At 37.2% G+C, this 22,902-nt stretch overlaps 1 protein-coding gene across 4 annotated transcripts in view; it reads left to right on the plus strand.

Annotated features, from left to right (window-relative positions):
- The first annotated feature begins 445 nt into the window (after positions 1-445).
- The window catches only part of LOC111158523 (neurobeachin), a 672,328-nt gene continuing 649,871 nt past the window's right edge, over positions 446-22,902 (plus strand). For 3 of the 4 annotated variants that reach the window (XM_022520602.1, XM_022520603.1, XM_022520605.1), the window contains exon 1: positions 446-754. In XM_022520602.1, coding sequence (XP_022376310.1) covers positions 446-754 — 309 coding nt within the window. The remainder of the gene's footprint in view (positions 755-22,902) is intronic. The other variant, XM_022520604.1, reaches the window with a different exon arrangement.

Consider the following 22,902-nt stretch of genomic DNA (forward strand, 5'->3'; position numbering starts at 1 on the left):
CAGCGTCAGTAGCGTCGGCCACAGCCTGAGCTTCAGCACCGGCCAGCGTCGTGGCCAGCTGCTCGCCACCTAGGGCTTTTCGGAGCGGCGGCCGCATCTCCGCGGGGGGCGGGCCGGGCCGGACGGACCGGGAGGGGGAGAGAGAGGAGGCAGCGGTAGCGGCGGCGACAGCGGTATAGCTGCTGGGCGGGCACGGCCGCTCGCAGGGCAGCGGTTAGCGGCGCAGCCACCCTCGGGAATAAGCCTGGGAATAACCCACCGCCTCCGCCGGGGAGGGCGCCGGAGCGGGCCGGGCTGACGCGCAGGCGGGAGCGGGCCCGGCGCCGCGGCGCTGGTGGATGCTGGGGCTCCGAGGCGACGGCCGGGGGGCGGGGGCCGAGGCAGGTATAACGGTACCAGCGGAGGCAGCGCCTCTGCTTTTCCCTTCTCCCCAGGAGGGGGGCAAATGGCGAGCGAGAAGCCGGGCCCGGGCCCGGGGCTCGAGCCTCAGCCCGTGGGGCTCATCGCCGTCGGGGCCGGAGGCGGAGGCGGCGGGGGCAGCGGCGGTGGCGGCAGCGGCGGTGGCGGCAGCGGGGGCAGTGGGATGGGAGAGCTGAGGGGGGCGTCCGGCTCCGGCTCGGTGGTGCTGCCCGCGGGGATGATTAACCCTTCGGTGCCGATCCGCAACATCCGGATGAAATTCGCAGTGTTGATTGGACTCATACAGGTCGGAGAGGTCAGCAACAGGGACATCGTGGAGACGGTGCTCAACCTGGTAAGGGAAAAGGCGTGCTCTCCATCTGCTCCCAGCCCCCATAGCTTGCCTCCCCAGCCTCTCGCTCCCACACACCTCCACCCCCAGGGTCGCACACGCTGCGCGTCCCTGGGAGCCCCGATCGTCGGGCGGGTATTGCCCAGCGGGTGACCTGCCTGCGCGCAGCCTTAGCCACCCCACCTCCCAGCTCTCCTCTGGTCCTCTCCTGCCTCCTGAGTGCGGTGCCCAACTTAACACCGCTTATTATCACTTCTCCTGACTATGAGCAGAAATTATTCCTTGCCGTGCAGGTTTTGGGTTGACTTGAGAGTTTAGTTAGGGGGAGAGGAGGCCTCCTTTTCTCTGGGGTTCTTTCTTCTACACTCTTAATTGTCTGTGGTGTCGCTCTCCGAGGATGAAAGCCTTGCCCCTAGAGCCTAAATTCCCCCGTGCTACCGAAATGTGAGAAGCGCATTAGCTCTAACTTGAGCAGCTGGGGTGTGATGTTTTTAAATGAGGAAAATGATGCAGTTTTGCATCTGCCTTTAAATATATTCAGAGGCTGTGATGGAGAGTGTTGTGGCTGTATTTTGCACCGCCCCCCCTTCCCGCCCCATCTCTTTTTAGGCAGCCTTCTTTCTTTGTAATACTGCCCTGGGTATGCTGACCTCTTAGTCATTTTTTTTTTTTTTTTTTTAATGCACACAAGGTGTTAAAATGTGAGGGCACCCAATCATACAGGTTGGTTTCTATGGTTGCCTTCCGAGAGCGTGGCATTGGATAAAGACTAAAGGCAAGGTGTTAAATGAAGCCGTAGGTTTTGGTTTCTTTCATGATAAGAAAGAGTTACTGCAGAACTGTGTATGACTTAATGTTTTGCGCTATCTACAGAGAGGCTAAGAAGCGTTCAAGATGTCAGGGGAAGAAATGAGAAGAAATAAAGAAAGCAGAATCATAAATTGCGGATAATTAAGAGTAGTTCATTTTTAATGTTTTGCAAATGCAGTTTTGCTGCAGCAAAGCTTTTAAAGCAGTTTCCTCTGCAATATCTAGTCTTTGACACACTGTTAAGGTAGGGTTTGGGAAGACAAGGCTTAAATCAGGAGCGGATCAGTTGACTTGTATTTGGTGTGGAGTCACAGAAATGTAAAAATATGTTTACAAGGAGATTTTTTATAACACCCATATAGTCTGATTTTTCAGCCAAGCAATTATTTTTATTTCATCTATTGGAAAACTGAAAGAAAGCTGCAACTACAGCAGTGGTGCCCTGAGACGTGGATTAATGTCTGTGGTCTTATGAACCTCTTAAATTCACAGAAAAGTTAAAGCTGCTTTCGTTTTTTCCTTTTTTGCTAGTATGTCAAGTCAAAGAATATGTGTTTGCTTTGTTATATTATTACTTTTTAAATAGAATACACCTCTTTCTACTCTACCTTTCAAATAAATCACCAAAAAAGTCATTGTAAGTTTGGGAGAATGTCACCTGGATATAACCAAATTCTTTTCAAAACAATGACAGAAATATTGTTTCTTTTAACCAGCTGCAAATAGGAGGTCAGTACTTGCCTTTTTAAAAAACAAGCAAGATGAAATCTCAAAATATATTAGTATGTTAGCAGGTACTGTATTTCTGTAAATTTAAAAGAACACATATAAAGTTTTTTTTCCAGTTTTCACCTAACCAATACCATTTTTTAACCTTAGGTCATGTGATATTAGGTTATTTTAATAAGTGTTTGTATGCTTAGTACATTTTAACATGGTAAGAGGCAATAGAGCTCTCACAAGCTGGAAACTGATTTGAATGTGTAACCAGTTTGGACTCTGCAGCAGTAGTGATGTATGCCAGATCAGTTCTTAACAGATGGGGTTCTATACATATACAGTTAGGTTAAGAAAGGAAGTGAAATACTTCTTTTGAGATAGAAAAGAAATTTAACTCTCTTATAGTGCAGTGAAAATCTGGCGTGAAGTCTCAGTATGCAAACATTATGTTAGAGATTAGCTTTACTGTTAAGCTTAATTGGAGTAATCAGAAATAAGGTAATACTGAAATGTTATATCCCAAATCCACATAAGACCTTGTAACTCATTGATTTTGGAATAAAAAAGGTTAGGTTTAAAATTTCTTTGTTCATATTTAAAGGATGCAGTAGTTCTTGAAACGTTTGGGGAAAAGAATATATGACAAAGGGAGCTATTTACTATTAAGTTGCTAATTATATTGATTTTAGAATACAAATTGATCACTTGAAGCGTAATATTTCTTGAGCTGTAGGTTTAGGGCTTTATCTTGCTAATATACTCATGAAAAAAATGTCATGTTCAAGCTGATTCTGAAAATACTTGGAAATCATAGGCATTTAGAAAATAATTATCAAAACAGTTCTATTTACTTAATAAGTAAATCAGTAAAATCCATTTAGGGAGCTTAGTGACTAGTTAGAAGTTAGAAGCTTCTAGTATTATCTCTAAAGTGAGTTTTTTCAATATTCAATCTTAATTTAAAATATTAAATTAAAAAAGTAGGTAGAAATAGTGAAATCTCTATCACAGTGCCATTTATGACAGAAAAGAAAGGAGGGGAACTGATGAAACTTAAAAACAAAACAGTTTCTACTTAAACAGTCTTAATCAGTCACTTTTGCCAAAATATTTATCTATTTTTCATGTACATTCTATATCTCTAGATAAAATGAGAATACTAATACTTGGTTTTCAGGTGTTATTTTTCTCTTGCCTTACCCAAAGAATTAAAAGTTTTGCTGAGTGAAGTTTAAGTATGCAGTGAAATATAGGGTTTCTACACAGTCATGGCTGTAATTTTTCTGCTTTTGTTTGCCAAGGTAGAGCTGTTTCCATTAATCAGATGGGTTATGAATTTGTCGAAGAATCACGGATGTAAAGAGAAATAAAGTGATTAATTTCAATTGTAGATGGATATATTTTGTATAATGATATTGATAACTTGAAACGTTAAAATATAGCACCCAATATTTATATTTACAGAATCAGGAAGATGAGTAAATTAATTTATAAATAATGTTACAATGATAGTATAGTGTCCAGAATTTTGCAGTGTAGCTGTGAAAGAAGCTGATCATCAACAAACTTTGACTTTAAGAAGAATTATTTAATGTAGCAGTATAAGAGAGTCCTAACTCTAGATAAGGAATTTGGTTGCCTGTTTCAGTTATAAAATAGGCATACTGCTTAATTGAGTGCTTCTTTTGTAAACACCCTTAACATATGTTTGTATAAGGTTTTTCTTTCCTTGAAGTAAATGCTATGTAAATATCATGTGTTCTTTGTTAATAACATGAAAGTTTCTTTTTATCAAAGATTTTAATATAAACATAGTTTTAGAAAAGATAAAATAGAGGATTGATATTTACTTAGTGAAAGAATTCAGGTTTGAATAGTTGTCTTAGGTAGTATAATTCTATAGCATTTGATTAAAAATTTTTTTTCCCAAATTACAGTGCTATATCAGTGTATCTTGTAAAAAAATACTTCCTCTCATAATTTCATTTTTTTACATGTGAATGGCATATTATATTGAAAACAATACAAGATACTTACCTGGGATTTTGTGGGCAAAGTTCCTCTCCTCTCTTGCATATGAATCATAGTATTTTTGTTAACAGGGAATTTTTAAGTGATTCTCTTGTGATTGAATGGGACAATAGCTTTTCTTAGAGTTTTTTCGTTTGTAGTTTGAAAATCAGAATCATTTTCCCTTTAAAGATACATAGAATTTCAAAAACAAAAGGTATATTCTGCATTTGAACTAAATTTATTTTAAAAATATGTAGTTGCATCTTGGAATCATGGAAGTCCTTAATATTAACAAAATTATGTTTACTTAATATATTAAAAGAGAATTTTCTGCATTTTAATTTACATTGGCATGTAAGTCTTTTCATATTAACTTGAATTATTTTATTTTTGCTGTTGAGTATTGCAAGTTAAATTAAGAATCCATTTGTAAACATTGGAAGTTACACCATCAAGAGTTCTGAGATTTTCCATAGAAAGATTCATTTAGTCATGGAATGACACCAAAGCAGTATGGATAAGCCCTGAGAAATGTATAGAATTGTTGAATCATTATACTGATGTAACACTGTATGTTAATTATAGTTGAATAAAAAAAAAGAGAGCAAAGTGCAAATACTCTATAGCCAGATTATGATCAAGGCATATTAATTTTAAATAAGTATTTTGTATATCGCTAGTCAGTTTTTGGCAAATACTATGCCGTTGAATAAATGTATCTCAAGGTTCTGTCTTAGCTATGCTTTCTCCAAACACAGTATAGAGAAATTCATTGGAATGTATTCAACTGGAATAAAAAAAGTTAGGTTTAAAATTTCTTTGTACATTTAAAGATGCAGTAGGTCTTTAAATGGAAATTTTTGGGGAAAAGATTATATGACAAAGGGAGCTATTTATCTCAAACTCCCCCCCCTCATTTTGGATCACTGATGTGCTACTGTATCCTAAAATTCAATCATCCATATTTTTGACTGTTTATTTAAATATTATTTTGCATCAGTTTCATAGGCTTCTAATTTCTTGCCTGAACTTTTCATATTTCATGCATTGTCAGCATACAGGTATCCCCTGCTTTCCAAAAAGTTGATGTTTTGCCATTTCACTTTTTTTTTTTTTTTAAGATTTTATTTATTTATTTGACAGAGAGAGATCACAAGTAGGCAGAGAGTCAGGGGGAAGCAGGCTCCCCGCTGAGCAGAGAGCCCGATGTGGGGCTCGATCCCAGAACCCCGAGATCATGACCTGAGCCGAAGGCAGTGGCTTAATCCACTGAGCCACCCAGGCGCCCCTTGCCATTTCACTTTTATGAAAGACCTATGTTAATACCTGTTTTTGTTAACTAAAAAAAATCTGAAGAAGATTTTTGCTTTTACCAAAAAAACCATTACTGTACCAGTAATAGGTCTTTTGTAAAAGTGAAGTAGCATATTGCCAACTTTAGGAGAGTGAGAGATACTCTTCGTTTTATGCATTTTGGCTTTTGAAAGGTTTCATAGAACACTCTACTTTGGGGTAGTGGGGGAACCAGTATCTCCTTCTACAGAGATACACCTATCACTCTCAAATATTGTTATTTATTTATTTTTCTACTCTTGTTATTTATGTGTGTTTCCCCTCCTATGCTGTGAACTCCACGAGGGCAGGAAGCTGTTTTTGCATATGGACGGTCCCTGACTTTAACTGATGGCTCAGCGATTTTTTGACTTTACAATGGTCCAAAAGTAATATACACTCATTAAAAACCATACTTAGGATTTGACCTTTTCCTCAGTTAGTGATATGTAGTATGATACTCTCTCGTGATGCTAGGCAGCAAGTCACCTCCCTGTTAGCCACTGGATCATGAACGTGGACAGCTGATATACTCAGCCATTCTGTACCCATACAACCATTCTGTTTTTCTCTACTTTCAGTGTAGAATTCAATAAATTACAGGAGATAATTCAACGCTTCATTATAAAATAGGCTTTATGTTAGATGATTTACCCAACTGTAGGCTAATGTAAGTGTTCTGAGAATGTTTAAGGTGGGCTAGGCCAAGCAATGATGATCAGAATGTTGGATGTATTAAATGCATTTTTGACTTTTGATATTTTCAACTTACAATGGGTTTATCAGAACATAACATCATAAGTTGAAGATACATATTTATCTTTTATGTTTTGGCTCTTGGGTAAGTTAAATGCATTTTGACTAGGAAGGACCCTATTATTAGGCAGTAGAAGACCAGTTTCTCAACAGTCAACAGGAAGGTCCAGACCCAAGATCCTGAAATAAATGAGACTCATTTAATGTATTGCCTAGTTTTGTAACTAGAAATGTGTGTTAAATATGTATGCATTATGTAGACCTTACTACATAGGTAAATGTTATTTTTAAACTGACATATTGGAAGAAGTAAGTATCTGATAAGAACTTTTCGTTTCAATAAACCTATGTATATGTCAAATGTATAAGCACATGACAAAGATTATGTTCTTATTAGCAAAGAATACATATAATGCTTTGAATAGAAATTAAAAAAGTTATTGGGACACCTGGGTGGCTCAGTCAGTTAAGTGTCTGTCTGCCTTTGGCTCAGATCATGATCCCAGTGTCCTGGAATCAAGTCCTGTATCAGGCTCCTTGCTCAGTGGGGAGCCTGCTTCTCCCTCTGACTGCCCCTCCCCCTGCTTGTGCCTGTGCTCGCACGTGCTTTCGCGCTCTCTCTCTCTCTGACAAATAAGAAAATAAAATCTTAAAAAAAATTAAAAAAGTATTTTTGCAGTATGTCATATTACCAGGAATGGTGGACATCTTTTGTTTTTGTCTCTCTGGCATACATTTCCCTTTTTGATAAGGGCACTGTAGTTGCCTTTGAGGAAGCACTTATCTGCCATTTTTAGATCAGCTGGTTTAGGTGGGCTGGGTATCTAACCCAGGCATGGCCAGAATCACTGTGATTGACTCAGAGTTGAACATTTAACTCAAGGGGAGTCATAGGGTCAGTCATAGGACTTGTGCTGAAACTCATTCTTTTGGGGATGCTAAATTGGTATCATCCTATAGTTGTGGGAGCCTGTATTAGAATTTGACTTAGTATGGGGAGAGAGAGAAATACGTCCTTTTTAAAACAAAACAAAACGAAACAAAACAAAACAAAACAAAACAAATTATTTGAGAGAATGTGCACGAGTGTTTGCGCATGTGCATGAGCAGGGGAAGGGGCAGAGGGAGAAGGAGAACCTGGAGCAAACTTCCTGCTGAGCATGGAGCCCAATGGTGGGCTCCAAGCTGGGTTCAATCCCAGGACCTCGAGATCATGACCTGAGCCGAAATCAAGAGTGGATGCTTAACCAACAGCCACTCAGGTGCCCCGAGAGAGAGAGAGAAATACATTCTTGATTCTCCTTGAACCTCTGGCATTCTCTGTGCCTATGGAAATTATTTTCTAACCATTAAATTCTCTTTTAAAGTTTATTATTGTTGTTAGCTTCAAGTCATTTTAAATTGGGGCTCTGTCACTTGTAAATGGAAAGAATCCTTCCTAGCATAGACTTTAGTAAATGGAAATGGTATGTTGTAAGGAATAGACTTTAAATGTCAAAATGGAGTATAAGGCAATGAGGACGTTGCTTTCCCCTAGCAATTCCTTTTAAGGAATTACAGAACAGCTGCTTTAAATTGTCACCTGGGGGGGCACCTAGGTGGCTCAGTGGGTTAAGCCTCTGCCTTCAGGTCAGGTCATGATCCCAGGGTCCTGGGATCGAGCCCCGCAATGGGCTCTCTGCTCAGCAAAGAACCTGATTCCTCCTCTCTCTCTCTCTCTCTCTCTCTCTCTCTGCCTGCTTCTCTGCCTACTTGTGATTTCTGTCTGTCAAATAAATAAAAAAAAATAAATAAATAAATTGTCACCTGGGCATCTTTGCCCATGGAATTACTGAGGTGGTAACTTTAGGGGGATACTTTAGTTTTTGGTCACTTTTTTGTGGCCTTTGATAATGTTTTATAGGAGGGCAGCTAGCTTTGGTGCAAGCTGGCATGGTTGAAAGCAGACAGGGAAGAAAATACTGGGAGACTGAATGTTGTTAGGTTATTGAAAAGATGGAAATCTGGATTGTTAAGCTATATCTTGACAAGATTTCTGGTTCTGATGCTAATTCAACCAGTTGACCGAAGGTAATTGACCAAAAATGTGTTAGGTTTGAGAAAACTACTTCGAGAGGGGCGTGTGGGCGGCTCAGTTTGTTAAATGACTGCCTTTGGCTCAGGTCATGATCCCGGAGTCCCAGGATCGAGTCCTTCGTTGAGCTCCCAGCAACATGGGGAGTCTGCTTCTCCTTCTGACCTTCTCCCCTCTCATGCTCTCTCTCTCAATCTCTCTCTCTCTCAAATAAATAAATAAAATCTTAAAAAAAAAAAAACCAAAACTACTTCAAGAATAACTTCAAGTCTGGGAAACAAAGATCTGTATTCCTTTCCTTCTAAGGCAGTTCTAAGCTTTAGTAAGAGGAAGTTGGCTGCTAAAGCGGTGTAGCTACTGGATGGAAAATCTAAGCTATGAAGGTGAGCAGACAAGTGAGGTCTTCTGAGTTAGTAGGAATGAGTACATCTGAATTGGTTGAACCAAGGAACTGCATTGCCAGGATAAGAAATTCTTGATACTTTCACCAGTAGTGTACCGTGTGTGCTTCAAATTAGTGATCATGGTTTACCTTTGCCACTCTTCAAAGTGCAAATTATTATTTATGTTCTTTACCATCCTATATTAAGTATCAGGGAGGTAGTTAAATTCATTGTATAACTACATGTTGTCAGATAATGAGGTACCACCAAAAAGAATGCACATTTGGACCTGACCAGTTCATAACACGAAGTTTTATTAGACTTGTAGCTTGATGCATTACCTTGACATTGTCTTTGTCTCTTCCTCACTCCCTGCTCACCCCACACCTCCTTGAGGTGATGAGTATGTTTCCTATTGTGGTATGGTAGTAACATCTTTTTCTTCTAAAGATTTTATTTATTTATTTGACAGACACAGCAAGAGAGGTAACATAAGCAGGGGGAGTGGGAGAGGGAGAAGCAGGCTTCCTGCTGAGCAGGGTGTGGGGCTCCATAGGACCCTGGGATCACAACCCAATCCTAAGGCAGACACCTAACAACTGAGCCACCCAGGTGCCCCAGTAGTAAAATTGTTAAACATGGGTATTAAAGAATTATGTATATATAGAGAAGTGAATATATACATGAAAAATTATGTATACATACCTTATGGGCAGCTAAGGGCTAGAATGTTACAATTTTCTGACATTTTGGCTGTATAACATCCATTTTTTCTGCTGCTAACAGTTCTAGATTTTTTGAGACTCCTCTTGGGAGTCATCCCTTCTTGATTCTTTGTTTATATAGTTTGGGGTTTCTGTGGATTCCTTTCTGCTTTCCTGAATCAGAAGCAGAAACTGGACCTGGCTCATGAATAAAATTTTTGGTTAAAAATCTAGCTGCACATCTAAGTAGCTTGGTAACTTCTTTAATTCTGTCAGAGAAAGATATTGACCATTAGTGTTGACAAAATGTTAGAATATAAGGCTGTATTTGACTGGCAATCTGTCACCATGAATCAGGGTATGCTTGAGAATGGACCTATCACAGAGGCACCTAGAATGAGGAGATAGATTACCAACGACATCTTTGGAACCGTTCAGGTCAGTTGTATCCCCTGACTTTTCAGTGCATTAAGCTAATAAATTTCCTATTTTGCTTGAGCCAGTTTGAGTTGCACCCCACTGACTCCTGAACAGTATTCTAAATTAAAAAAAAAACCAAAAACCAAAACCTTAGGTATTAAGTATTATAGGACGAGTCATAAGAAAAATATTAACTTGGGGCACCTGGGTGGCTCAGTGGGTTAAAGTCTCTGCCTTCGGCTTGGGTCATGATTCCAGGGTCCTAGGATCAAGCCCCACATCGGGATCTCTGCTCAGCAGGAGCCTGCTTCGCCCCCCTTCTCTCTGCCTGCCTCTCTGCCTCCTTGTGATCTCTGTCTGTCAAATAAATAAATACAATCTTTAAAAAAAAAAAAATTAACTTGGCAAAGGACTTGGTATATTTCAAGAAAGAAGATACACGTATTGCTCATTAATATAGAAATTTATTTTCACTAATAATAATATACAATGAAAAACAAGTGATTAAAAAATTACAGTTGTTTCCTAGGCATGCTAAAATAATCATTTTTTAAAAGATTATTTATTTATTTGAGAGAGAGTGAGTGTAAATGAGTAAGCATGAGCCAGGGGAGGGGCAGAGGGAAAAGGAGAAGAAGACTCCTGGCTGAACAAGGAGTCTGACCCCAGAGCGGGTTCCCAGGACCCCAAGATCATGACCTGAGCTGAAGGCAGACACTTAACCCACTGAGCCACCCAGGTGCCTGGATAAAGTATTCTTAAATGATGTTGTAGGGTATGTAAAATGTTAACAGCTGCTCTGAATGACATTTTAACCCTATGTATCAAGAGATTTAAAGATGTTCTTGTCATTAATCCTTAGTTCTTTAGCTAAGGAAGAATTACCTAGGGACAGGTATGAGGGATGAATGTAGTTTTATGATCTAAGAAAAAATTGGCAACAGCCTAAAAGTTCAACAGTAGGAAAAGGTTAAATGAATTATTTTACATCCATATTATGGGATATCACACAGCTGTTAAAACTTTATGTGCCTCGGGAACCTGGGTGGCTCAGTTGGTTAAGCAACTGCCTTCGGCTCAGGTCATGATCCTGGAGTCCCGGGATCAAGTCCCACATCAGGCCCTCTGCTCATCAGGGAGCTGGCTTCTCCCTCTGCCCCTCGCCCCTTTCATGCGCTCTCTCTCTCAAATAAATAAAATCTAAAAAAACAAACAAACAAAAAAACCTTTATGTGCCTCAATTTCCTTATGTATAAAAGGGGATATTTACCTCAAGGCTATTGGGCAGATTAAATGAAATAGTTTATTTAGGGCTTACTATTATTAACTTTATTCTTATCTTGAGCCTGAGGATCATCTGATCATAGAAAAAAGACAATGATCTAAATAAAACTGAGCTGTTCTCTTTTAGTTTGGAGTACCTGACCCTGATGAACCTGTCAGAGAAGGGATCATAGGTACTCACAGATCAGGCTCTTCTGGTGAAACACAGGAGGTCTGTTCTCCAGCATCCTGCATTGTCTTTATTAGTGCCTGGGGTAGTTTTTCCTAATTACCTACTTTGAGTAAGGTAGATGGAAAACTGGGGAAGGAAATAGATAGGAGGTAACACAAGTTTCTTTGCCTAGAATCAGTTCTATCTCTTCCTTTCCTCACATGGCTGAATTTTACATTTAGATGTAGTAGGACATGATTGGTGATCCTAGTAAATAATTCCTCCCTCTGGGAGTATTAGCTTAAATATTTAGAAGACTTCTTGAGTAACAAGCCAAAGGGGGAAGTTAGGGGATTAGAAACTATTTTGTGATCTGTTGTTTTGGAAAACAATATTAGCCTATAGGTTAACAGCTTTTAACTGTTTAAAATCCATTTGTGAAATTGTACTATGTTAACTAGTCCTCAGAATAACTTCTTGTTCAGATACCACTCTAGATGTGGAGACTAAGGCTGCAGGAAATGTGTGTGAGGTAGTTAGATAAGACTGTCTAGGTATTAAGTAGAAGAGGTGGGACTCACGCCTTCAGATTCAAAAAAGCTAGAGTCCTTTTCATTATTAAACAAAGTGAAGCTACTTAGAAATCATCCCAAAGGCCAGCACTATATGGAGAGTGATGTTGGTAGGGAGGGTCCAGCCAGTCTCAGTGAGCTGGTGCTATGGTAGGGAATGCGGCCCTTGGAGGACTCAGGACTAGCTGTTTACAGTAACATCAAAATGAATGTAGGACGGTTTGATGGATTTGTATACAAAAAAGATTTTAGCAAAAGTTATTGTGAACTATTTATTTTTGAGTTTTTGGGAATAATTGATTATACAGCATTATAAATGGTAACTAATTTTGAATTGTTGAACTTTTCTTAGGCTACTTTGAACCAGAATAGTAGCATACATTAATATATTTATCTTATATAGAGAAAGTGGATATGTGATATGTTAGTATTAATTATATGGACCACCACATATATCATATTTGCTTGGATAAAACAAATGAGTTATAGAAGGAAAGGGTCTAGGTAATATAAGTTCCAGTAATTGTGATTCCTTTTTCAGTTTAAGAAAGTAAAGCAAACATTGATTAATAACAAATTTTATGGAAGTGTTAATGTCTAGATACATTTATCTTTAGCAAATACCTTCATATTCTGAGAGAAATAACCTGCAGCTGATTTAAAGATGGCATACATGTATTTCTACTGTTATCTTAAATATTTTTACTTGTGGGGAGGGATTGGCATTTATAGATTGGGTTTGGTTTCATACTTTATGTTTTTAATATTCTCTCCCAACCCCAGTGAAGTAAATGTGGGTTTACTTTAATATAATAAGTCAACTGTGGCTGAAGTTAAGTGGCTTGTCCAAGTTTGCAAAGCAGTTTAGTTGGAGAAATGAGACTAAAAGCTAGAGGTCCCATTTCCAGGTTCCTTGCTGTTTAAAATACACAGAAACCTTTAATGATGATGATGACAGTGATAGCAGCTTACACTTGTTGAGTCCTTCCATGCCAAGCAGTGTGTTAAGCATATGGTAGGCGTTATCTCTCTTTATCATCTTGATGTTAAATGTAAAATCTTCAGTGACATAAAAATAGTCTTCTAAGTTACACTAAGTCCGATATCTTAAAAGAGAAGTGTTTTGAGCTTCAATTAAGCAATATTTTATTATAAAATGTCATAGAACTATTTTATTTGATTTGTACTAATTTTGTATAATTTAATTACCCTTTCGAAGTCCTTGAATTTAAATTATTTAAAAAATCTTATGAGATAGGAGTCATCACTGGAAAAGTGTTCCTTTTATTATATTATATTGACTGTTACTTGCTAAATAATTACTGCATTTCTTAAGTCATCATATTTTTCTACCTTTCTCTAAAAAACACCTACTTATGTTTCAAGATTTAGTTCACATCCCCTACTTAGACCATACCTTCCTGGAGCGCCCCCTAAAAGCTCTTCCTCCAATCTTGTGCTTTCCCATATCATTTTGTACATACCTCAGAGTCAGCACTTGCACATTCTATTTTAAATATTTGTTTACTTGTCAGACTACCCTAGAGACTCTGAATCCCTTGAGATCAGAACATTGTGTTATTCACCTTGGTTTCATGAGTACTTATCGTAGAATCTGGAATTTTGTGCTGCTTATTGAACTTGTTTTTGGAATGATGATTTTTTTTTTCACCTTTGATATTGTGTGCTTGTTTTTGACACTTTTGATTTGGGTATAAATCTTGTCTTCGCAAGCTTTTATGGTTCTTTCAATTTCTATGTTTGCCTCTTTTGTAACATTTCAATTTTTATTTTTCTTGGGGCCGGGGGAAGATAAAGATTTTTAGGTGTGTACATGCATGGTTTTTATGTTTAAAGAAAGTTTAAATTTGAAATGGGTTATAGGGTGCTCAGATCGGGGCAAAAGCCTAACTCTATCACTTAGCTAGGCGAGGAAAGAGAACCAGGTAGATTAAGATCCTGTGGTCTTTCACAGACTAGGAATTAACACCTAGATTCCCTGACTCTTCATCCAGTGCTTTATCCATTTTATCTTGGTGCCTACAGTTCCGCTTTGCCCCAGCTCCTGTCAAATAGAAGCATGCTTTTTGTTTGTTTGCTTGTTTGTTTTTTGTTTTTGTTTTTTCATTCAGGCAAGCTCAGGATACTTAAATGATCATTCAAGAAATTACTGAGTAATCCTAATCTAGTGTTCTATTGTCAGAGTAAAGATACTCATTGGGCATATAAAAAAGAATTTTTTACGTTGTCCCTCCCTTCAGTAACTGGAGGTTCAGCACCAGGAAATAGAATAAGCAGACACATTACAATGGTAAATAGTGATATTACAAAGATTTACATAAAATGCCATAGAGACAATGGATCCACTAACTTTCCGTGGAGGATTCCAGGAAGGTCACCTTATTGGGTGACTTTTGAACTGGATCTTGAAGGACGAGCAGCTGTTTCCCCGGATATAAAGGGCAAGAATGGAAAAGCTTTCTATAAAGAGGGGATAGCTTGCATAAGGACACAGGTCATGAGGAAGTGTTTCCATGGTTTTGTCCTCTACTGTTAACTATAATCTACTGTTAGATCAACTTCATTTCTTTTTATAGAAATCCCTCTATTTTTATTCCATGAGTATTCACATTTTTTTCCCCCTCTCAGGCTTTCTCAGGGGAGGTGTAAAATTTATTAGAGTCCAATTCAGTTAATTATTTCAGGAGCTCAATGTATATAGGTATCTTACTTGTACTTACCCAGACTTCTAATAAATTGGCTCTTTGACATAGAGGGGCTTATCTTTTTCCTGTCAACTTTTCCTTTCTTTTGACTGTTGAAAGATACAGTATTTGTTATAGTATTGTGTAATAATTATGTACACATAGTAGGCATTCAATAAAAACCGGGTGAATAACCAGAACTTCTGAACTATTCCTAAATTGGAACTCTGTACCTATTAAATAGTAACTCCCCAGTCCTTTTCCCTCTGGCCCTGGGGACCACCATTATACTTTTCTGTCCCTGTGAATTTGACTATTCTGGGTACTTCATGTAAGTGTAATCATACAGTATTTGTCTTTCTGAGTCTGGCTTATATTACTTACCATATGTCTTCAAAGAGTAAGAGTTTTTTATTCAAACCAGTCTCCATTGGCAACACAGATAAGATACTCTGGAGACTATATTTGTATGTTACATTTATAAATTCATGATCTGCATGATCAGTCTCTTTGTTGATGGAACCAAAAGAAAGTAGTTCCCAATAAGAAGAAGTAATTTCTATATGACTCAGGTTCTTTACCCCTATTTCTTGAATATTATGTGGAATAGAGATATATAGACTATAGTAGTAGTAGTAGTAGTAGTAGTAGTAGTAGTTCTTTAAAAATGTACTCCCATAGTTTAACTGTTCTTGATCCTTTTATTTTGGAACTTGTCAGAAAATCAGCATAGAGTTCTAACCCTGTAAATTCTTAGTATTTCTCTTTCTTCTCTTTATATTACAAAGCCTAAAATAATTTACATTTACACTGGTAAGACAGTCTCAGAGGGTGGGGGAAGGGAAGAGACTCAGCAGGCCAAGCCAGAATTCTCTGAGTAGGCACAGGGAAAGAAAGACCAGGGACATTCACATAGGAATAATTCTTGTCACCTAAAAAATTAATTAATTATGGAAGACGGCAGCTAATTTGTTACAGTGATTTCAGTTTTTTATGGAATATCCAGTAGTGATTTTTACCTCAATTCCTCCTTCATTTTAAAAAAAACAACCACCTGTAATTTATTTTTCCTTGAGAGTTTTTTTTTTTTTTTTTTTTTTTTTTAATGTGCTTCTATTAAAAAAATCTGTTTGGGCGCATGGGTGGCTCCATGGGTTAAAGCCTCTGCCTTCGGCTCAGGTCATGATCTCTCAGGGTCCTGGGATCAAGTCCTGAGTCGGGCTGTCTGCTCAGTGGGGAGCCTGCTTCCCCCTCTCTCTGCCTGCCTCTCTGCCTTCTTGTAATGTCTGTCTGTCAAATAAATTTTTTAAAAATCTGTTTAATTTTTCTTTTCTCTAAAATTTTTCTGTCATGTTACCTACCTAGTTACAAGCTTCTAGAGAGCATGCCCATATCTGTTTGAAGTCATTTTATATAATATACAGCTTCTGAATATGACTTTAGTTTTAACCCTTTTCCCCTTTGTTTTTAACAAATAACATAATTTTGCTATCTTCTTTTATACCGTTGCAGTATAGGTCTAGCTTATCTTTCTATTTCCAAAGATTTTATTTTTTTGAGAGCAAGACAGCAAGCTTTTGTGTGTGTTTTGTGGGGAGGTTATGGGGAGGCAAGCCCACTCCATGTTGAGCTCAGAGCCCAATGCCCGGCTAGATCTTAAGATTATGAGATTGTGACCTGAGCTGAAGTCAAGAGTCTGGTGTTTAACCGACTGAGCCATGCAAGCACCCCTAGGCCTAGCTTATCTTAAATAACTTACTAAAGGTTTATCAATCATGGCTATATTTATGCTGTTTTAAAGATTTTATTTATTTATTTGACAGACAGAGATCACAAGTAGGCAGAGAAGCAGGCAGAGAGAGAGAGGAAAGCAGTCTCCCTGCTGAGCAGAGAGCCCGACATGGGGCTCGATCCCAGGACAGTGGGATCATGACATGAGCCGAAGGCAAAGGCTTTAACCCACTGAGCCACCCAGGCACCCCTATTTATGCTATTTCAAAGTCTAATGAAAACTATGACTCATTGTAAGCTTGTCTTTTCATATACTTACTACTTGTTTTGAAGTGCCATCTCTTTTTGCTTGTCTGTAGCTATACTATCCAGTGTAGAAGCCACTCTATTTTGGGACTATTGAGCAGTTCTTAAAATGTGGCTAGTAAGAATATAGATGTGCTTTAAGTTTAAAATACACACCGATTTTTAAAGACTTAGTTTGGGAAAAAAATATAAACTCTTATTATTAATTTTTATATTGGTTACATGTTAAAATGAAAGTTTTAGTTATGTTGCCTCTTGGGTTATTTTATTATAAATAAGTTATATATATACACACACATATATATACATATATGTATATATATATACATACATGTGTGTATATATATATATATACATATATATATATATAAATATGTTAACCTCACCTGTTTAATTTTACTTGTTCTAATGTGGCTATTAGATAATTTTTAAATTATTTATGTGGCAGACGTTATATTTGTTTTATTTTTTTGTCTATAGCTAACTTAAATATTGGGTATACAACTAACTCAGTAATTAGGTCCTGTAGGTCTTCAATTGAAAACTTTGGGAAGTAAATTATACTTTGCATGGTTTTCTAAACTCTCATATAAGTTACTTACCCTTTATCTTTGGAGAAAAAAAGATTCACGCTTAACACTGCATTAGAGTATGTTCATCAGTAAGAAGGAGATGATAAATTCACATTTTTAAGCTGTCATTGAGGGAAGGGATATGAGAAGAGATTCCTGATGCCTGGTGATGGGTCTGATACATTGTAAGCACTCAATGAATATTAATTTAAAAAAATGTTTAGGTTGAGATTTGAAAAGTATTTGATGATAGGGTATATGACACCTATATTTTATTGAGTAAAGCTGTAGCTTAAATATACCTGTGTAAATTTGCACCCTGTGGAGAGAGAAGGTGAGTTTGGTTTTCAGTGCCTACCTACTGTCTTGAGGGGGAGGAGCTAGATCTCTCTGGGCATTTGTAGTTCATGAATAAGAGAGAAGGTGGGGGAAGAGATGAAAGGAACGGAACTGAAAGGTATTGGAAGTTATTTTGAATTTTTTCAGTCTCATAAAAACAGAATTCTGAAAATTACAATATTTTATCAAAGTAGAGTTAATGGTTTTCTGAAATGTAGAGGAAAATTCAAACTGGCTTGAGACAGTTCGGTATTGGGATCACCATAAATAAGGCTTTTCCTTTAACTGGCTTGGTGTTAGTACTATATTGAACTTTTCTTCCTCTGAGGAAATTCTGTTCCCTCCCACCACTGAAAGGATGCTGGTTTTTCCTTTCTGCACATCAAATTATAGTTTTTCATTTACCAGCATTTCAGAATTGAAAGAATGTTCCCAAAAAGCCCCCCAAAACTGTTAGCAGCTAGTCAAGTATTAGTATGTGTAATAATGCACCAACTATTTATAAGGTAGCATATTTACTTATCTTGGTTTTTAAAAGTTGAGATTTAATGATTCATCTTTACCAAAGCGTGACTTTTCACAATGTAGTTTTCTTTGGAGTATCTGTACCTATGAATAAAATATGCTAAGTTGTGAATTTTTTCCCTAGCTGTTAATCTGTTCATATTCACATGCTTGTTTCATTGCTGTTATTGTTGAAGTCCTCCACCTGGCAGACAGCAGGCCCTAACTGGGTGGGATTGTAGGTTCAATCTTTTAACCATTGACTATACTAAGGTTAGATTCAAATGGAATGTAATCCATTTTCTTAGTCTCATTAGTATCACACAGAGACTGAGTGAACTAAGTGGTCACAGTTCAACAGATTGCCTGAATGGTCATGGAATTGTTTTCAACTATTAACATTTTCTCATCTGGGCTCTAGGATCAAGAACATTCATTTTTAGGATAATTGACTGATTTTTGGGATGGTTTGAGTAGCTGTAGAAGAAGCATTTTTCTCTGTGAAAATACTATTTAGCTACTTTCTTAGGAATTATGTTGAGCAAATATATGTTAGTCAAATTTGCTGATTTTTAAAATTAATTATATTGGGCTTTTTTTATTCTAGAGATAACATTCAACCTGATTAGTGATTGCACTCTGAAAGGTAAACTAATGTATTTTAGTTACTGCATGACAGACTGTCATTCAGAATGACAGCTGAACCCATTTACATTGAACAATTGTGCTGCCAAACTCTGAAATAAATTGAAGATGACCTGCTTAGAAAATATGGGATATAGACATTTACAACATAGATTACAGTTCCAGAGAGAGAGTGGTTGAGGTTTTGGATCAATATAATAATGTATTTCATATCTCAGAGCCTTAATTTATTATCTTTGTATGTAAAAGGAATAAAGATCTATTAATAGGGAGGTAGTTTATGAGAATACAATTTAATAATTAGATGTATCATATTTGTGATATATGTTGCTACTTGTTAAAAAGGGACTCTGTTAATGAAGTTTATTCCTGAAGAAAAACCAGAGATCTTATAAATGCTTTGCTTTGTATTATGATACTCAGTAATGTTTAATATATACTGTTATTGAATTATAGCATTCTATAGTTGACTTTATTTTCTAATTGAAGTATTCAAGTTAGAGTACAATATTTAATTTGTAGGTTATCTAGTTCTTTTGTTCTTTTGTTTGCCCTTCCTCCCTTCCCTATTTAAATATTGGTCTATGGTATCTGACTGTATATACTCATTTTCAGCCTAGCCTCCATCTCTGACTTTGTATCCATTTTGTTCAAACAAATATTTATTGAATACCCACTGTATGTAATGCTAGGCACTGAGGATACAGTGATCAAGACAACACCCTACCCTGGAGTTTTTCATACTGTAGCAGGTGATAAATACAGGCAATTAAATGTTTAAATTCCTACAATAGAAATAAATGAGGGTATAGTGGGCCACACTGAAGAGAGTGACTTACTGATGAAGTCAGGGGAGGGCTTCATACAAGCGGTGGTGCTTGAGTTGAGGTTTGAAATATGGCTAGGTCTGTCTAGAGCTGTGTATTCTTTTGGTAGCCACCAGCCACATGTGGTTAGTGACCACAAGAAATGTTCTGAAAGCATAAAATGCACACTTGATTTTGAAGACTTGGTATAAAAAATGTAAAATTAGTGGGGCGCCTGGGTGGCTCAGTGGGTTAAGCCGCTGCCTTCGGCTCAGGTCATGATCTCAGGGTCCTGGGATCGAGTCCCGCTTCGGGCTCTCTGCTCAGCAGGGAGCCTGCTTCCCCCACCCCGCCTGCCTCTCTGTCTACTTGTGATCTCTCTCTGTCAAATAAATAAATAAAATCTTTAAAAAAAATGTAAAATTAGTAATTGAAAAATATTTGTTACATGTTGAAATGTTACTTTAGATATATTGGGTTAAAAAATGTAATTTAATTTCTCATATTTATATTTTCTTATAATAGGATCAATAAAATTTAAAACTATGTATGTGGCTTACATTTTTACTGGGCAGCCCTAGTTTAAAGGGGAACATCTCAAAAATAAATGAACCATTGGAAATATAGAAATAAACTAATATTCTAGTATGTTTTCTTTCTTTATATATATGTATATGTATATAGATAGGTGTCTTGTGTATACCTATATAACATATACTTGTACATACAGATGCATATCTATAATCTTATATTGTTTGAGTCACTCATATTTTGGGTATTCCTGTTATGTGTCAGTACACCTCCTCCTAACTATTGCATTGACTTAATAGCAATAATTTAAAAACCACATATCATTGAGGAAAAACTTGTTCTCCCTGCTCTAGTAAAAATTGCCTAAATAATTCATGGAGATCAATATGGCAACAAATTAAAATGCATTTTATTGTCAGCAAATACTTTGGAAGGCAAATTGTAAACATTGCTTCAGAGTTGAAGAAACAATTACAATAAAATGTAGGAATTTGTTTTGTAGGAGTTGGATGAAAGTGCTGTTACTTCTAATGTGTTTTGCTAGATATTTGCTTATATTATTTGCTAGACTGTTTCTTAATAAAATAAATGACTGCTTTTTGTGAATTACTATCTTAAAATATATGTGAAAATATACTTTCTGGAAATCATGTTTGTCCTATTTACCAAAATCAGAAATCAAGAAGTAATCTTACTTTTACCTGGAAAATAGGATATACAGTTTGTTATTTACTTGATTTATCAGAATCAGGGTCGCCTATTGTGTTTAGATTGCTAATTTTAGTATTAATTATCAGGACTTCAAAGATTATCTAGTTTTCAGCTACGGAAACCTAGGCACAGGGAAGTTACTGATCTAATCTGGGCTTCACAGTTTTTAAATTGCCATACCTTAGGACTAGATTTCAGGTCTCTGAATTTCTACTCTAGCATTTACTCCTTATATTATATTCAACTTGAGGTTGTTGGATTTGGCTGGTGAATTAGTTTGCTAGAGCTGCTGTAACAAATGCCACAAAGTGGATAGCTTGAACAACAGAAATTTATTTTCTCACATCCTTGTGAAGGAATAGCCAGGGGAAGAGCATTGTCTAGTTTGCCAGGTGATTAGTTGGCAAACACTTGATACACTCTAGATCAAATTAATACTGGAACAAAATTGGGACCAACAGGTGCTAGAAATCGTGGATTGGCAAAGAACTGTTGTGAGTGGCTTCATGGTGATTCACAGCAGTGTCCAGAATAGAGAACCCATCATAGCAGTGTCCTAGGGCTGACTTGGCTAAAGGCTAGCACTGTCAATTTGGGTAATTGTCTAGTTTTTGAGAGTTGGTGGTGTGTGTTGTGGTCTTTCATTATAATTTTAGAATATACTTCAGCAGCATTTTTGGATGCTTTTAACCTTGAAGGAGGAGATTAATCTAAACATTTTTATTTCTTGGGGGTGGTTGGGACCTAAATTTGCCCATATCTAGGGATAGTATAGTTAAATCTGGGATAGAATGGGATTGGAAAGATGATTCATTTCTTCAAATTCTAAAAAGAGAGACCCATGTATAAATTAAAAAATAGTAAGTAATGTGATCAGGCCTTTGTGGTTTGACTAATCAGAATTCAGATCCTGGGGTTCTTTTATTTCTTTTATTTCTCCTATGATCTTGACTCAAAATGTGTCTTAGAATACAAATCATAGAAGAGAAAGTGACAAACTATTTGCAGAAGTCAGGAAAAATTTTAAGGTGGAGGATCCTTTTGAGATTGGCTTTGAAGGGTGAGCAGGAGTTTGCTGAGTAGATAGAGTGGAGTGAGAGCATTCTCCGTCTGGAAATGTGAATCAGCATAGTATGTTTAAAGTAGTACCTTCTTTCTAGGAGTGTTTTTCTCTCCTTGCAAATTACTGCCTATCCTTTAGAACTTAGCTTAAGCTTCCGTGTCTACTGGATTCTTCTCTGACTCAGTTAATTCAGTAACTCCATGACATAGGCGCTTCTGTACCCTTTTTACACATGAGATAAGTGAAGCTGGGTGAATTTGAAGCTAAGGCCTTTGGGCAATGTGGAGGAAGAAGTTTTGGCAAGAGAGTGAGAAGAGCAAAGCAATCCATACATTCCCTGTAAATTGATTTGGTGAGATAGAATAGTGTTGTCTTACTCTTTCAGTATTTCTTGTGTTTCTCTCCTGAAACAACTGCATTGGTCAGAGAGGACAACTTGTTCAGTGGGGAAATGTATATAAATAGTCAGTGTTTCTTCTAGCTCCATTGTGTACCTGCTCATTTTAGGCCTTTTATACCTATGAGCTGATGTGTCTGACTATATTTAGATTTATGAATTAATGTGTAAATGCTATTTGAGTCAAGTCTGTTTTTGTATCCTGGTTTTCTGTAAAGAGCTTGGCCTTTGTGGTATGACTAATCTGAATTCAAATCCTGACTCTGCCTTTTCTTTGCTTTGTGACCTTGAGCCAAGTATTGTATCTCTCTGAGCTTCTGTTTCTCTTTCTCTTTATGTTTGTAACTACACTGCATATGTGTGCGTGTGTATGAAAATCCATAAATATGAAACAAAATAGGTTATTTTCCTTCTTATTCCTTTCAAGTGGGAACTGTGTATATGAATTCTATATATGACAGATCATTATATTATTAACAGTTTCTGCTTCTGTACCAAATGTTTATTTAATACGTTGCTATGGAAAATGTGGCCCCCAAAACAGGTTTGAGTATTTGTGAAATGTTTCTTGGTCTAAGAGGAGATAAGGAGCTTGTGCCAGAATATAAATCAACTTTGTAGG

The sequence above is a fragment of the Enhydra lutris genome, unplaced genomic scaffold (assembly GCF_002288905.1).
Source record: "Enhydra lutris kenyoni isolate GAN:26980312 unplaced genomic scaffold, ASM228890v2 scaffoldscaffold60, whole genome shotgun sequence".
Classification (NCBI taxonomy): domain Eukaryota; kingdom Metazoa; phylum Chordata; class Mammalia; order Carnivora; family Mustelidae; genus Enhydra; species Enhydra lutris.